Source organism: Hirundo rustica, chromosome 3 (assembly GCF_015227805.2).
Source record: "Hirundo rustica isolate bHirRus1 chromosome 3, bHirRus1.pri.v3, whole genome shotgun sequence".
NCBI lineage: Eukaryota > Metazoa > Chordata > Aves > Passeriformes > Hirundinidae > Hirundo > Hirundo rustica.
In genome coordinates this window covers 57970440-57987500 of record NC_053452.1, presented here as the reverse complement: position 1 = coordinate 57987500, position 17061 = coordinate 57970440, and the positions used below count along the sequence as shown (strand labels likewise).

At 39.4% G+C, this 17061-nt stretch overlaps 1 protein-coding gene across 2 annotated transcripts in view; it reads left to right on the top strand.

The window, feature by feature from the left end:
* The window catches only part of PPP1R14C (protein phosphatase 1 regulatory inhibitor subunit 14C), a 51852-nt gene extending 38721 nt beyond the window's left edge, over positions 1-13131 (top strand). Inside the window, exons 2-4 of one of the 2 annotated variants that reach the window (XM_040060520.2) lie at positions 1067-1150; positions 2503-2535; positions 11806-13131. In XM_040060520.2, the coding sequence (XP_039916454.1) occupies positions 1067-1150; positions 2503-2535; positions 11806-11880 (192 nt within the window). In that variant the 3' untranslated portion in view covers positions 11881-13131. The remainder of the gene's footprint in view (positions 1-1066; positions 1151-2502; positions 2536-11805) is intronic. The other variant, XM_040060522.2, reaches the window with a different exon arrangement.
* Positions 13132-17061: the final 3930 nt, after the last annotated feature.

The window sequence follows — 17061 nt, the reverse complement described above, 5'->3', positions numbered from 1 at the left end:
TCTTAAAAGGTCTTGGTGGGGTACAAGAAGGCAGCAGCTGCTGCTGTGATGTTTTTGCTTCATCCTGACTCTTGAATCCACCTTCCCCTTTGGAGGCTTTCAGGTCCCTGTTTTCATTAGGTAGGTGCCAAAGTGATGCCGCATCAGTGAATTGATTGATGGCAGTGTACTTGGGGGGGCGGGGGGGGGTGGTCTTGCAGTGCCCATGTGTTTGCTTAGATGGAGGAGGGGCAACAGAGGAGCTGTGTGCCATGGCACTGAGACTGCTGTCAAGGCTGGACTTGGTGTGGGAGAGTGGCTGAGACCAGAGTTTTGTATGTGCTGCAGGGAGCTGCTTAACAATTTTGATGAGGAAATGTATAAAATGGCCAGCAGAATGTTTTTTGCATAACTGAAAATGAAATAAAGGGTGATATCTGTGGATGATAAATTCTCATTGGGATTCTAGAGCTCAGGGGTCCTCCAAAATGTATGGACTGCTGCTCTGACTCAGGGAACAAGGCATCTGATGTGTTGGAGATGCAAAGAGAGAAAGAAGTATGTGGATGGAGGAGGAATAAGAAAAAATCTCTAAAATACTCTATGCCTTAGACTTTGTGCTTCACTGCAGGTACTGAAAATCTGAGTTCTTCTGATGGAGCAAGTTTGTCATCCTTGTAAGCCAACTTTACACAAGGGAGATCTTCCACAGTGTTACCAAGAAAAGCAGTCCAATCAAAAATGCTTTCAAAACAGTTTTGTGGCTTGCTGCAGTTGTTGTCTACTTCCTTCTACTTTTTGTTCTTCATCCCCTTGCCCAGTACTGTGAGAATAGCATGACTTGTCCTGCTGGCCATGAGTTAGTAACATGTCCTGGCTGTGAACAAAGGATTGCTTAAGAGCTGTCACCTCTTACGAGCCTGGGACTTGGCCTGATGCTGGCCTGGGAGCAAGGAATTGAGCCACCATCCCCTATTGATTTTCTTGTCTGGCTCCGGGAGGATGGGTCTGTGTGCTATCACTAGGCTGCTTTTGGGGTTAGTTAAAAGATAGCTCTATGGATTAAGTGGGTATTTTTGCATTTCAGGAAGAAGAAATGCCAGAGGTAGAAATTGACATTGATGACCTTCTTGATGCAGCCAATGAAGAGGAGAGAGCTCTCAAATTACAGGTAATATTATTTTATTATTTTAAATCGGAAGTTGGCTGAAGTAATGCATCTGGATCAATATCTTGTGTTTGATTGAATCCGCTGTAAATGTATAATTAGCATGGAGAGGTTCCTAGGTCTAGTCTAGCATAGTCTACCAGATTATTTAAAGGTAATCAAAATCCTTTTAGATAAAAAAAATTCTTGGAATGTAGGTGATAACACTAGTAAATAAAAGTTCAAAGAACCCAGTAATAGAGGGAAATATGCTAAGTCAAATTAGCCTCATTCCAATTTGTACAAGTATATAAAAAAAAGAATAGAAGACATAGGATAATGAAGAAAAGCACATGGAAAAAGCTGTGTGACTGAGAGTTGGTTATGATGACCAGATATTTTCTGTGATGCACTTCAGCAGTAGAAATGTGTATACAGACCAGAAATCTTTGCTTGTGCTTAGACTACTGGCAGTTATTTCTGTCTATACCAGATACAAATTGGAACGCACTAAAAAGTTCAAAGAAAGAGTAAGATGGTCAGGAACAGGAATTAGTAGGGAAATTCAAAAGTTATCTGCTGAAATTACAGAGTTTAAACCAGCTCTCTAAATCTTTGAACCTTGTGTGAGGTAGGAGTTTATGAATGGAAGAATGAGGGCGAGAAGAAAAGAAACATCATTGCCGTAATATATTTCTCTCTAAATCAATATATAAAACCAGTAGGAAATGTCTCCATTTATAATCTTTTCAGATGCACTAAGAAAAGGAAAACTGTTCCAGAGTTCTGGCTTTCCCTCAGCTTGCTTCTGGGAGGTGACTAAGGTGGTGCTTTGATGTAGCACATCTCATTTTAGTGCCTGTTTGCTCCGTTTTCCTGGTGCCCACTGGCTAGCCACAGAGACGTGGGGCATGGCCCCAGGCTCTTTGCTCAGCATTCATAAATAGCTTTGCTGCTTCTGCCTAAACTAGCTACAGCAGGCCCCTGCTGGGAATGCCCTGGTAGGAATTACTAACGTCTCTATTTCTGCATTGCAAAGACTCTCATGTCCTCACAGAAAGTTGCCTTTCACATATCTGTTCCTGGGAGAAGTGTTCTTGGATTCTCCTCCTCTTCTCAGTTTTTCTTGGAGACAGGGATTTTGTAACTTGCTACCTGGAGAAAGAAGCCATTATTTTTCTCCTGGTACAAATCATTCTGATCCACGTAGGGAGCAAAGGTGACTTGTATAACTCTGGGTTTCAGTAACATCTTCATTCAGTGATTCCTGTTCTTGTTCCTTTTCTTTCTCCCCTCCCTTTCCAGGTTTCGTACCATGTTGTTTATGTTCACTATTACTCTGTATGGATACTGACACTTTCATATTTTGCTTCTAGGAAACTCTTGTAGATTGCTACAAACCAACAGAGGTAAAAGACTTTTTTAAAATGCTATTAACCTGTGGAAACAGTAGTTATGTTCAAGCTAAAGTAACTTGATTTTTATTCTTATGATAACTAGATGGATATTAATGGCTAGTTGATAGACTAGGAGCTTTATATCCTGAAAATGTTTATGTCTGTCACTTAATTACAGTAGGAATGTGATTGTACCCTGTGGAGGAACTGCTGGTCATTTCCACTGAACTATCAATATTGTTTGCTGTAATGTCCTTACTGACTATACTGACTTGTAAAGCTGCCATGTTATAAGAAAACTGTATATATTTCTTAACAGATGGCTAAAATATTTGCATGTTGGGCTGTGCTCTTCACTGTGGAATAATTTAGTTTTATCTAGGACAGTAAAATTTATTCTGAGAACTGTTTTGCAGATACGCAGCTCAGCTAATTGTTTGTGTGAACGGACTTCGATAAAATTCTGGGATAACCTGTACTAGCAGGACTCAGTTACTCAACTTTCAACTTGTGTATCTATGAATGTGTCCAGTGCCAAAATAGCCTTCATTTCATACAGTATTGTGTACTCACTAGGAAGAGTAAATATTGTAAAAAACCCCCTTGTACTCATTGTAAAAATCAAAAGTCTAGGTGTGTTTGTTAGTTCCATTTATAGAGTCAATTCTTTCCCAGAAGTGGCTGCTGCACAATACTTAATAGAGGAGTTGGCTTACAGGATTCCTGTTGGTTAGGTTGGTTCTTCTGTAATATCTGCAGCTGCAGCCACATAAACTGGTGGGGCTTAACGATAGGCAGAAGAACTGCTGGTGCTGTTGAATAGGCACTTCACAGTCCATGAGATATTTTCTTCAAGGCTTTTCCATTATTATTGATTCCCATGGTAGATTGGGACGATTCTCCAGAACTGCTATTATAGTTGGTGATACAAACATTTTGACAGTGCGGGGAATTGACCCAGAAAGACTCAGCTGATAACACCTGTAGTGTTTGTTGTGTGTTGTATCTTGGCTGCCTTACAGCAGATAACACACGTCTGCCATTATGGAGATGCCATAATGCCAAGTCTTCAGCTGTCTCACCACAGATGACCTTGTCAGCCTTCTCCAAGCAAGTCCTGTTGAGCCTTGGTGGTTCTTCTTAAGACAGGTGTGAAGATGGATACCGCATGTGGAGCTTGATGTGGCTCTTGTCAGAGGCTAGTAAGAGAAAGCTTGAGTCAAGACTAGGTGAGAGGAACAGGTTGCCAAGATCTTAACAGTCACTCATGTGCTGACCTCTTATCTCTGTGTTATCTGAAGGCAGAGATCAAATAATTACTCATCTTCCTTCTTCATTAAACATGTCATATGAATGATTTTTTTTTAGCTTTGAAGTTTGACCCAATGTGAGGACAAATTTCAGGGAGCTGATAAGGGTGCATGACAGATGTCAGCAAGTGTTCCACTGGGAACCTTGGTTGTACAGGAAAGATTTGTGCTGTATGGGTAAATTAAGTTGGTGTGGCAGTTCAGAGGAAACAACATCTTGGACATGTCCCTGTCTGCCCTCAAGGCACCTGGGTCAAGGTGAGATTTTAATACTGAACTGGTGACTTGTTTCTGCAGGCCTCTGTGGATGGGATGGAGGCAGCTGCCTTATCTAGGAGAATATCCATCTGCCTTGATAATCTTTAGAGACAGCCAAGTTGAGAGGGCACTTAACTCATTCTGTACAGCTATCTGAAAGGAGGCTGTAGACAGGTGGAATTGCCCTCTTCGGCAAGAACTAGTGGTAGAAGAAGAGTACAGTCTCAAACTATGGCAGGAGAGTTTAGGATAGACATTAGAAAGAAATTCTTCATGAAAGGTTTGATAGATATTGTAATGGACTGCCCAAGAGATTGCGGAATCACCACCGTGGAGGTGTTCAAGGAAAGTACTTTATTCCATGATCTAGTTGACAAGGTGGAGTTTGGTCATAGTTTGGACTCAATCTCAGAGGTCTTTCCCAACCTAATTGATTCTGTGAGGATAGTTTCCGAAATGAGTCACATCCCAGGACTATTGTACAGCAGCAACTTTCCTTCATCTATGGCATGGTAAGCCCAGTAATACTGCATGACTGCTAGCTTAGGCCACTTAAAAATAGTGATTTTTATCCTGCCATGCGTGAACTAAGAAGAGCATTTTCATTGGCTTAAACCAGCTATATGAAGATCCACTACTTGTCTAGCAAATCTGCAATCCTTTTATATTTACAGTCATTCAAAACTATTCAGGTAGTTGGCTTGTGAAAGGATTTTTAGAAGATTTATGGATAATGGATGTGAGCCAGTGGAATTTCTCCTGACCAATGAAATACAGTCTGTCAAGTGCACTAGGGGTCTTATCATGAGTTACACAATTTGCAAAAAGTAGTAATCCCTAACTGGGGGAGAAAGTTATGTAATATGATACATATTACAGAACATTAAGAAAAACGTTACAGGCAGAAAGCTTAATAACTCCAGGCTCTTACCCAACTGTTTAAAAAAGCCTTCTAAACCTGAAAATGTATGTCTTAAGTCAGTTTTGCTTAGAATCTTCCATTTAGACTAAAGGTTAAGGAAAGACTGAGGAACTTCTGTATGTATCCTGTACTGACTTTTCATCAGAGGAAGCTGAGTTATCCAGGTCACTTAAAAGATGAAAGGAGTTCCCAGCCTCTTTAATATTTTGGCCAAAGATAGTAGCTGATAGTAACTTATAAGGAACTGTAACAAAACCTTTATTCTAATGGAAATATAGCTAGACTTTTGAATGTGCTTTAAAATATTAAAAGCTTTTCTTAATTAGCAGTTATGGCTGTTTTAATTTGTATGGAAAAAAGCTTAATGTAGGATCTTTATGTAAAAACTTAGTAGGTACACAAACTTAAAGGATATAGTTTCTGCTAAATCAGTGTCATAATCAAATTTTAGATCTGAACTGAAGAGAGCAGAGAGCAGCATCCTCTTCCTGCATCATCTGTGTGTCAGAGCAGTCAGTTCTTCATACAGTCCCACACATCACCTGTGGAAAATCCCACTGTGACCTTTGTCCAGTTGCTGTTTCAGTTCTGTCTGTTCTCTGTCATCATCTGATGGTGGAGGATCTTAATGTTAGCAGTGAATATAACAAATTTAAATATAATCTGCAATTTTGATGATGTTTAGATACTTCACAATACTCTTATTTTAGGATAGGAAGACAGTTGTGATTGTGAAATCAATGAGGTTTTTTTCAAGGCATATATTTTGAAGAAGGCTGACTAGATCTGTATTACTGTTATCTCTGCTATTGGTAACAGCAAGGCTATTCATTTAGACTGGGCATTGGAGAAAATCTGAAATATTTGTGGCTGATGTGAATTAGAGCTTCTACTAGTGGGACTGCCAGCATAATGACAGGAGAAATGACAAGAGAACTGTTAAACTACTTTGGGAGAGAAATCCAATGAATGGGCAATTCTTACGCTTACTGACTCCAAAAGATGCAGCTGAGCAACACAAGGTCTGCAGATAATGAGTGTTTGAAGAGAACTGGATAAATTAGATTTGCAGTTATATACTTCTTCCTTTTTTTATAGAAACATAGCTTCAGATGAATGCGCTGGAGATTCAGGCAGGATTTATTTTGTTAGTACAGTTCTTCACTTAGTGCAAAATGGGAGAAAATGGAGATGAAGTTGCATCATTAAAGAAAGTTACATTCTGGAAACTTTTAATAATAATTTTCAATGTGGTTTGCAAACAAACGGTTCAATTGTTGTGCATACTTTCTGGAGAACTTGGACAGATTTAAGTTACTGACTACTCAATTACTTCAGTGGTTGGACTATTTCAACAGCTTTTACACTTTTGAAAAACATAGAGATGCATTTGCTTAATTATGTTTCTCCAAGTTTAATACCTAGTTGTAGCAAATGAAAAGCTTATGATGCAACTTTTTAGAGTGGTCTAGGCACTGCGGTTTTTAAAGATAAAAGCTATTTTGTGTATTTATTGATATAATGTATTTTTTTAGTATGCAGGCATGTATAGAAAGCTCAATGCTTCTGAAACAGAACCCTGAAACTTTTGAAGGATCATGTGTTTATTTTTGTCCTAATACGTTACAAATTATTTTAAGTAAATGTTACTGTTTGTTTTCTCAATGTAATTGCAAGGCAGCAATATGTAGGATACCCACAAGGAGTGTCCTAAAGCGTCAATGCAGTGTGCTGCCTTATATCTGGGCAAGCCAGGGTAACTGATGGGTGGTAAATTATTAAGTCACAGCAAATTTATTGTGTCCATATTACTTGAAATGAAATAGGAGAATTTGTAGAGAAAAAAACGTTAGAAAACACGTTTGTTTAAAAGCAATACAGGCAGGTGCATTTCCAGTAAAACATGATTTCTTGTTCATCCATTTGACCACTGAATTCAGTGAACTAAAACTTCTTATGTGTCTACTGAGATCTGCCCTACATTGTACTACAGAGTTGGAGGGAATTGAGCTTGCATGTTTTCACTTCTGCAAGTACTCATGAATACAACTTATAAATACCCATAGCAATAACAGAATGGACGAGAAAGTGGTAATTTGACAAGAATAAGATGTGCTTGTTTACATGCTGCCGAATTGGAGAGTAATTGGGCTGCGAGCCTTTATCATAGCTAAGATTTGTGTTATGTAGTTAGTGCCTTATACAGAGCTCACCAAGAAGCTAAATTGCTGCTCTGGACACTGATGGTGCTGTGGCCTCACTGGAGAGGGCATCGTTCAGAAAGTCTACAGAGATGCTGCACTGGTTCTTGCTAGTAGCAGGCATCTTCTGGCCCTGTTCTCCCAAAGCAGTTCCCTTCTTTCTGTACAATTGGCTTTGGGGTGGCTTGAGCCTGTGTGGAAGAAAAGGTGTTTGGCAGTAAGATGGGTTATTTAGGTTCTTTCCCAAGTAGCTGTGGAATTGCTCTCCAGGCTGACTTTAGTTTTTACATCCAACTAATGAAGCCATCTCCAAGAGATAGCCTTGGGCAAACAGTTAGGGAAATCTTGGGTTTTGCCCTGGCTACAGGGAAGTAAAGCTGTGAAGGAAAGCTGACTTAGGATTCATTTCATGCTCTAGTGAAACAGGAGGACTAGCAACTCTAAATTTTAGTTTAAAAACTAGTGCTACTACACATGTACTGTTTGAGGAAGAGAAATCTGGAGAGGCAGAGTCTAATTAGTCTCCAGAATTAATTGGAAGACTTGAATAGGAAGCCTGGAATTCATTGTCTGTCAAATGACCTCATTAAAACAATGAGTCACAACACCAAAGCAGAGAGGTGAAGTGATTTCCTCCCCTTTCCTGAATTATCACTTCACCTTTGTTTTTTGCCTTTATTATTTTTTTTTGCCTAAGGCTGAATATAGATGAGTTCAAATGAACTTTAGATTTAGTCTGTCTCTCATTTAAATTTGCTTTTAGAATTAGAAAGATGTCTTCTAGAAACAATGATTTAGTATTGCAAATTAACAAGCTTCTCAATACTTGTAAGTGCCTCCTTGCAGAAAATCTGTAAAAAATAATTTTAACTAAGTTTGCATTCATTTCTGCACTTTTAAAAAGTTTATTTTTTAATTTATTTACCAAGCACAAAGTGCTGGTATGAGATTTTTCTTGCATTAGAAGTGCATGTAGCCTGTGTATTCCTTGCTATAAACCTTCAAGGAATAATGAGTAAGTTCTTGAATCCTTAGCTGAATAATCTTGGTTTTTAACGCCATGAATTAAATCAGTATATTTAGGTAGATAATTCAACCTGTATTACAGAAGTGCTTTTAGCATAGATTAGTACATGATCAGCTTTTGAACGTCTGATGCTAAATTTTAGTGTATCTTGTTAGAGGGGATTTCAGTAAAATGCTCTGTGTAAAATGATTTTTGTGTGAGGTGGAGATAGATGTGGATATTAGATCCCAACTCAAATGGCCTCGAGGAACAACACTGCAATTTTTGAGCAATGGCTTAAGAAAACAAAGTGGGTGTTGCTGGCATAAACCTGAGTTGGTTAGTTACAAAGTGAAGGTTTATTGAAATGCTGTGAAATCTCCTTTCCTGCCTCCTTAAAGGAAAACGTGCATCTTTTCTAGAACGCTGCTTTTCCTTTGTGGGGGAACTGCAAAGCAAGAAAGGCACAAGCACTGGAGCACAACTGTGTTAATGACAGGTGGCTCCGTGTAAGTGTCAGATGCAAAATTATACTTAAATCAGAAATGTGCCGAACCAGTGTTGTGGTTTGAATGGCCGCAGGAGGTGCGCAACAGTGCTCCGCTCCTGCATTATGCAAAATGTTTGCCACATGCAAAATGCTCTTGTTGGGTTTTACTCTTTGGTACTGCAGAACCTTATTTTAAGAAAAAAAAAGTTCCTCAGGGATAAAGCATTTTAAATTATTGTATGTACTTCAAATGAATGCCTTCTTTGCCTTAAGAATAGTTGCAGTTGCTTCAGATCTCCTTTAGGGGGTTAACCCTGCAGTTTGGTTTATTTTGGCAGCCTTAGGAGGTTTCCAGGTGGTATTAAAACTTCAAGCAAATGCCTTGTTTTGCAAAAGAAGGTGCTTGTGATCAACTCTACTGAGTATAAGGGGAGGAATTCCTCTCTTTTGCTATAATGTCATATTATAAAGCAACTTCTGTGAAGCTGCTGTAGAGTTTCCAGATGCAGTATCTTCTTATAGAGTATTTGTGGCTTGAGCAGACAATTTAAAAAGTTTTTCTAAGGGAAGAACAGCACTTCAGCCAAAGCTGTCTTAATCTGATGGGACTATAGTTTTGGGGTTTTTTTTAATGGAAACATTTGTTGAGAGGCAATACAAATGGCATTAATTCCAGACAGAAATCTTCTAAGATCACTTTAGGGAGTTTATTTCTCTAATAATTGTACTGCAGGACTTATATATATAAGTTTGATAGTAAAAAATTCTAAAGTATGTTTCAAGCAGCACCGTGCCATATAGTTTTGCATTATCTAGTAGGTCCTTAGAGTGATGATATGATGACACAGAACTAATGCAAAGTTTGTTGAAAGCTGTGAATTTTTAGAGTAAGCGTGTCTTCCTCCTTCTTCTGATTTTTTTTTTTTTTTTAGTGTAGTACTGTACTGTGACAAGTTGAGAGCTGATATTGTTGCATTGGCTTGTGCCTTTGTGAAATAAGACAGCTTCAAGAGGATGGAGGGAGAGGATTTGGGGGTCTTAAAAAACCTGTTTTTCTGGCCATCTATGGGAAGCATGATACTGATATGCATAGATGTATTCCTGAAGTGGCCTTCACTTAGTTCAGGTAGCTGTCATGTAGCCTTTGCTGCTGTTCATTGCAGCCACAGGTGGTGTGAATGCAGCGATAGCTGTGGTGCAACATCACATGCAGTTCACTATACATTGGGGTGTCTCTCTTTCTGAGCCCTCCGGCTCTGTTTTTGCCTTGGCCAGCTTGACAGACAAACCACAGTTGGAAGGATTTTTCCTCAGGGCCCCCAAGATCCCAGAGCGGCTGTGAACCCCTTCCTTTAGAGAGAGCGGGCACCTGTCGATGGCAAAGGAAGGGTCTGCACTTGATCCGGGGGAAATCACGGCTTCATTCAGTCTTTCTCCTGTGGTCCTGCCCCTGCAGGGTCAGGACACCAGTCCCTGTCCCCCAGCCAAGAGAGGGATCCATGTGCTTCTCCTGGCTTTTATCCAGGGGGAAGGGGCTAGAGGTGGGGACAGGCCACTACCCAATCAGGGATAAGGTGGGAGAGGAACAGAGTTGGATGACATTCCAGTATGGGAGAATGGGCGGGGAAAAGGAGCAGGGACAAACCTCAGGAGGATACATTTTCCAGGGGAACAGGGGAGTACAGAAGAAACCATTACAAAACCCAGTATAAAATGAAATACAATATAAACCCAAATAATACACAACAACAATAGATGTGCATAATGTGTCAGGAAAGGAAATTCGTTTGTTGGGACCATGGTCCCACCAGAAAAACCTGACGTATTTCTCAAATTAAAATACACATTTACACGGACGTTCCTTCCATTAAGTGTAAGACCTTGTAATGCAAGTTTCAGTGTGACCTTTTTTGAAAGGTACTGTGTTGTCATTTAAGTGGTGACTTTGTTCACTGGAACTTCTAACTTTAAGCATTCATCCAGGAAATCACGCTTTTAGTTGTTTCACAGAATCAGAGAACGGTTTGGGTTGGAAGGCGCCTTAAAGATCATCTGGTTTGACTGCCAAAGGCCAGGACACCATCCACTGCACTCAAAGCCCTGGCTTTTCACGTCAACCTAACTGAATCATTACATTCCGTATTTACAGCTTTTTGTAGGTGTATACATAGTACTGTGGATAAACACTTTCCCAGTGTGTAAGGAGGAGGAGGTCATTTAGCTTTTAATGCACCTGCAAGAAATTGTATACCAAAAGAATGTCAGAGAATGATGCAAATCTGTAAGCTTCTGTTTGCACACAGTTTAATAGAGGAAATCTGCTGAAACTGGGGAAAATATCTCTGTGAATAAAGGAGCGGTCCGTGAATTTTTGTTGTTGTGTTCTGAGTTTTTGTGTCTTGTTTTGATTTTCTTTTGTTTTGGGGGGGGGGGGGTGTTTGTTTGTTTGTTTTCAAAGTACTGTCATTCACTTAGCTGTGCAACCAGTTTCACCCATCATAAACCAGTGGTGCTCCCTCTGGCTCCTTGTTCCTGCCTTGCTTTGGACTGACACAAGTGTTAGTGTTGGCTGAGCAGTGGGCCTGGTCAGGGGGCTGAGCCAGCTTGGAAAGCAGCAGGGCAAGAGGAAAAACAGCTGAGTTTTTTAGCCAGATCAGCTTTCTTGTACAGCTCAGTAAGCAGCCAACCAAAATACTAGTTCTAGCATGGAGAGTGGCAAGAGAAACACCTCTTTTGGCAAGAGTGCTGATTTCTGCACAGGCTTAAGCTGTGCAAGTCTGTTTTGACTGCATTGTATCCAGCCATAGGTTTTGCTTCATTCAATAGCTGGTAAAAGGCCCTGTGCAGTAAAAGCCTGAAAGATAGGTTATAACTGAGCCAGCAAAATCACAAGGAAAAGCTCACTGTTCACACTTCTGATGGATGGGGAGGATGTGTATAAGGTTCCTGGTGATCGGGTCAGAGGAATTCCAGCTAAGCAGTAAAAGCTTAAATAAAAATGTGTAGTTTGCCTTTAAAAAAACCACCTCAATTATGGTATTATGGGATCATTAAAATTATTCATATTTTCTTTTCTTTTCTTTTTTTTTTCCCAGGAATTTATCAAAGAGCTGCTAACTCGGATAAGAGGAATGAGGAAACTCAGTCCCCCTCAAAAGAAGAGTATATAAATAACTCAAAGTAACAGCACTCTGTAAAAGACATGGCAAGGGAAATGGGACTTTGAATACAAGACCTTTATTAAAATAATTGTCTTTCTCCACAACTTTTTTGATTTTATTCAGTTTTGACTCAAGGAATTTTTTTGTGTGTTTTAAGGGTTCTTTTTTAAGTGTCAAATTTTTTTTATCAAAAATATCAACAATTTGGATGCTGCTCAACTTTCACGTGAGGATTACTGAAGCAAGTGAAGAATCCAAGAGTTAGTGATGAGGGGCAGCAAGGCTATGTGGTGAATCAGAAGATCTTGTAAATTTACAGAGCTAGGAGACTTCTCCTTGCAACTAGTTGGATAACGTTTCTTAAGTTGGTTGTACATTTAACTCATGGATGTCAAGTTTCTTGTGCTTGTCTGTACATAAATTTTAAAGTGGGTTGTGAATACTGTTTCACATGGATGGAAGGAGAAGTTTGTTATAGTAAATTATTTAAATGGTGATTATTGCAAATTTGCTACCAGAAGGTACCAATTTAGATTACTAAAACGAATGCTGCCGATTTTCTAAATACCCTTAAAGCAGCCCAGTAAAGAATCTCATCATATCTCCTTGTTTAGACTGCAGCATATGAAAATTGGGAGTTTTAAGGGCTTAATTTGTAGACTTAAAGGTTATTTGATTGACTTTAATGCTTTGCCAGGATCACTTCCTCTCCACCTCATGGTCTCTTGGAGCTGTGCTAACCTATACTGAATATGGGCCTGGAGTGGTATCTAGAGAAATGTCCATCACCTTTCAAAAGCTGGTTCATGCTTGAGGAAAGGCAGTGATACCAAAATGAATTGCAAGTACTGTATTGCATTTAATGATGTGGTCTTAATCAAATGCAGATTCCTCTCCTATAAAGGTAGGCAAAGAGTAATACAGCCTTTGTTTATGGCTCTGCCCTGAGAAGTGGGGAGACTGCTTAACTTGGGCTCTTTTACTTGTAAGAGCAAGAACAGAGATCCCTGCTCCCTTCTGGAAAATGTCCTAACTAGAATGTTTGATAAGCTACCATTTACTGGTAGGTGACATTAGTCAGGCATTTTATATCAAGGGTGCTCTGAACATATTTTATTTTTCAAAAGAAGTACATGTTTGTGAATTTTATGTATACTGGCAAGCTTTTTTAATGTATTTAATTTTGTAATGTTTACTGATGATTTTATTTACCAGATATTTACTCAAATAAATGGAACAACTTGTGACTTGTTACATGTACACTTTACAAGACTACTGTTGCTGAGTAGGTTTGTAAATGGAATTGCTTGTCAAAACGAGAAGCCTGTGAGGTGGTAAGTACAAGGGAGCCCAGGTGTAGTGACCCTAAGTGGCTTTTAATGCACTCAGTAGCAGTCAGCCATTGCCCAGTATCACTCAAGCTCCTGTGTGACCTGGTGCACAGCTTCACTTTTGAAAGTCTCCTCCTGATGAGGCCTTCCTTCCCTGTGCCCTAGGGAATTTAAAAAGGGGTGGGGGGAAAAAAGCTTGAAAATTCTTTCAGATAAATGCTGATAAAGTCAGGTAACTTTTTTGGGGCACCAGAGAGGGGCTGTAGAGGAGAGCTTACACTGGGTGGCTCTCAGTTTCCTAGTGAAGGTGTGGCAGTAGGGGATCTTTCAGAAAGAACGCTCTACCTTTCTTCCTTTAGGCACTTTTTTAGATCCTCAAGAATTTCTAGCGCCCCTGAGAAAAGACTCACCTGCAGCCTTTTAAATTTAAACCTTGTATCTTGCTGAAGTTTTAATTTAGGTCTGGTTTTCTAAGGAGTCACCCAGCAGATTTTTTTTTAGAAATGTGAGATGAAACTTGTACTTCAGAGAAGTCTGGGGGAGCTGTTGAATTCATCTGTTTCTGTGTTGAAATCTCTCACTATTGCTTTCAACCTTATCAGTGGAATGTCTTCGGTTCTGAAAAGAGGCCCATGTGTCCTATGTGTCTTGCCACGAGAATCCTTGGTCTGTGCTCCTTGCAGAGGATCTCATGTAGCTAGTATCTAAATGACCAAGTTTGTATCAACATCACCCTTCGAAGGAGAGATGCTACAGGAAAACTTCCTTAACTGAAGAGGTAAGGGGGCTTTTGTTAGATTTGTCACTTAACTCTGGAGGCAGAAATTGGTGGTGGTATAAAGAAGTCTCAAGAGCAAGCCTGATGTTTGAGTGAGCAGGTACTTTTTCTGGAAAGCTATTTATTTTGTAAGCCCCTGAGAACCTTTTTTCAAACTGAAAACGGTTTAGTATGTCCAAATTGGGAAAAAATCTTTTGATGTGAGACTGGCTGGCAGTTCTTATGTTCAGAATTTTGAACTGGAGTCTGAAACAACCCACAGTTTGAACAATAAACATTCTAGTACTTTTTGCATCCACAGATGCATTTTGTGACTTCACTGACAATTTCAAATATCACAATTTTTTCCTTTATCATAAGTGGCCAAATCAGATGTCAGTTAATGGCAACTGTGCCAGTTCTCTGATTACCTACAGCAAAAAATACTATCCACCAATATTTTTTCTTTCACATTGTTTGACTAAAATCTGCCACCCAACTGTACACATGACTTATTTGTCTCTTTTATCCTATTCATCTTGCACTGAAGTAGCTCTGGAAAGCAGCAGCTTTCTACCCCTTCTAAAAGTAGTTGGTTTGGTGGTACACTTAGGAAAGGTGAAGACTGGGACAGTCCTTACTGTTTTCTTGCCTCATGGAGATGGGATAAGTCACTTCTGAGAAGGATTTCCTCTCCTCCAGCTTCACAGGTTTTGCTGCCTTAGAAGTGTCAGAGAGCAAAACCAAGCTCTAAATAGTTTTTGGTTTTTTGCTGCTGGCCTGATTTTCCTGAGGACTTAAGGGGTCTCATTCTTGCTAATTTTTTACTTAATGGAGCTACTCTTGGCCCTAGTGTTAGTGGGGGGTGAATTGACCCATTCACCAAAGATTTAATTGTGCTTTATGTCTTCATACTGTGTGGGTGTTCTTGGCTGTGGCGTAATACTCCAGGGGGATATAAATAGCACACTGTTACTGAAACAACTTGAAATTAAATCTTACAGCCCAGTCTCTTCACTGTCTTGGCTGGACAGCTTTCATGAGAAGGGCCGAGTTGCTGCAATGAGAGCTTCCTCTGGACTTTTTAAGTGGCTAATGAAAGAAACTGAAGTTCCTGCTTAAATACATAGTGAAGCTGAGGTTTTTGTTTTGGAATTGAAGTGCCTCTCCAGTGTAAAAAAATTGCCTGCAACAGCGTGTTTCTGGAGCCTGCTTCATGACATAATTAACTTTTGTATGTTTTACAGCAGGATCTGACAGTTGGCTTAGAAGGAAAAACTAAGTGTTAGTGTGCCTCATGAGGCTGCAGTGACAGGGTGGTGTATTCCTGTGGCACAGAAGAAAGGACATGAGCCATTTGCCAGGCTCATTTTTGTTCCTTCCCCCCGGCGATGGGGTTTAGTCCTGAAGTTGCCATTGATGCAGGGAACATAAGGTGGAATGTGGAAGGGAGGGCTTCCCTGTTCTCAGAGAATATAGCCAAGAGAAGTAGAAGCAAAATATCTGCTCCATTTGTGCACTTGAAACTCTTTGACAGAGTCTTAATTCTTAGTACTTTATGGTGATAGATATAATAGTGTATGGGGAGTTGAAATTACTCAGCAAATTTATTTCTAAATGGTTTTTCAGATTCAAGACAGTCTTAATGTAAACATGCAGCTCCAGGGTAAAAAAAAAATATCACCAGCCACATCAGCAGAAGACCTCCTTGAATGGAAGCTAGAAGAAAATGCAGGTCTTATTCTGCACAAACAGCTGAACTTAAAACTCTGGTAAAATGCTGTAACAAAAGGAAAAATTGCCTCTTGGCTGCGTAAGATTTGTCATTGCCAGCATCATGCACAGGTTGTGTACAGGTACTGAGTAACTGCAATACTTTTTTGAAGGTGTTGAGATATAGGGAGAAAGCCAGAAAAGAAATCAGATATTGGGAAGTCCAGGAAAAAACATCACAGGTAAGAAAATTACCTGGTAGGAAAGCAGAAGGGTCTTGTGTTACTGCACGTGTTTCTTTCTGGAAAGAAAATGAGAGATGTCAATGCTTTCATGTATTGGAGAAAAATATGAAGGGGAGAAATGCCTGGAAGATAAAGGAAGGGAACTTGAACTGTTGAAGATAATAGAGCATCCTGATGGTGATGAGCCCTTAGAGCCTGCTGCTGTGGGAATAGATGAGATTGACATCTATCAGTATCTCCACAATGAAATTGGATGCTTTCCTAGTTAAGTTGTCATTGGACCAGTTACTAAGTTTCAGTCTAGGTAATCAACGGCCTTAAAACTCAAGAGTTCTGCTTCATGGGTTTGGTTTGTTTGTTTTTATTTTTTCTGTGATTGTGTTTTGTTTTGGTTTGGGTTTGGGAAGGGGGGTTGGTTTGTTTTCTTTTTTGGTTGGTTGGTTGGTTCTAGATTTTTGTTAAAGAAGAGGAAACTAATAGGAAACTGATTTCTGTGTATTATTGCAATGTAACTACTTGCTTATGTAGTGGTCAAATCAGATTACTAATACTAGCTACGCATTTTATATATAACTCTACTACTTTTGACTTTCATGTTACTGCTTTTATTTTTTTCTGGAAGTAAGCAAATAGTAATTGTGAACATAATTAAAGTTGCTATTGAAAGCTAGAGAGTTGATGTGAAGAGGAGGAAATGTGACCAGAAAGTACTTAGTGCAGTAAAGTTTATTTTTGCCTCTGAAGGATTTGGTCATCAGTGTGTAAAGAGAGTGTTTCTGAAGTTTTGAAATTGCTATTTATAATAATCTAACCTAGTGCTGATGGAGTTTTATTTGTTTTGAGGGCTTTTTCATGGAACTAATGACAAAATTCTATGAACTTACACTTGTTTACAGACTTCTTTGTTTTCCAGCAAAAACTGATGACATTAGTTGTTTAAAGAAACAGAGCTGTTTTTAAAATTATTTTTAAAAAATGTATATAAGACCAAAAATTATTTTGAAGGTGCAGCTAACAGGTTTTGTTTGGTAGTAAACTCTGATGTCTTACTGAATTGGTATTTTAGTTGAACTTTTGACCTTATAGGATCAAAATTGAAAATGTCCTGTGGTAGGCTTTAGCAGAGGTTTCAGTCTGCCTAACT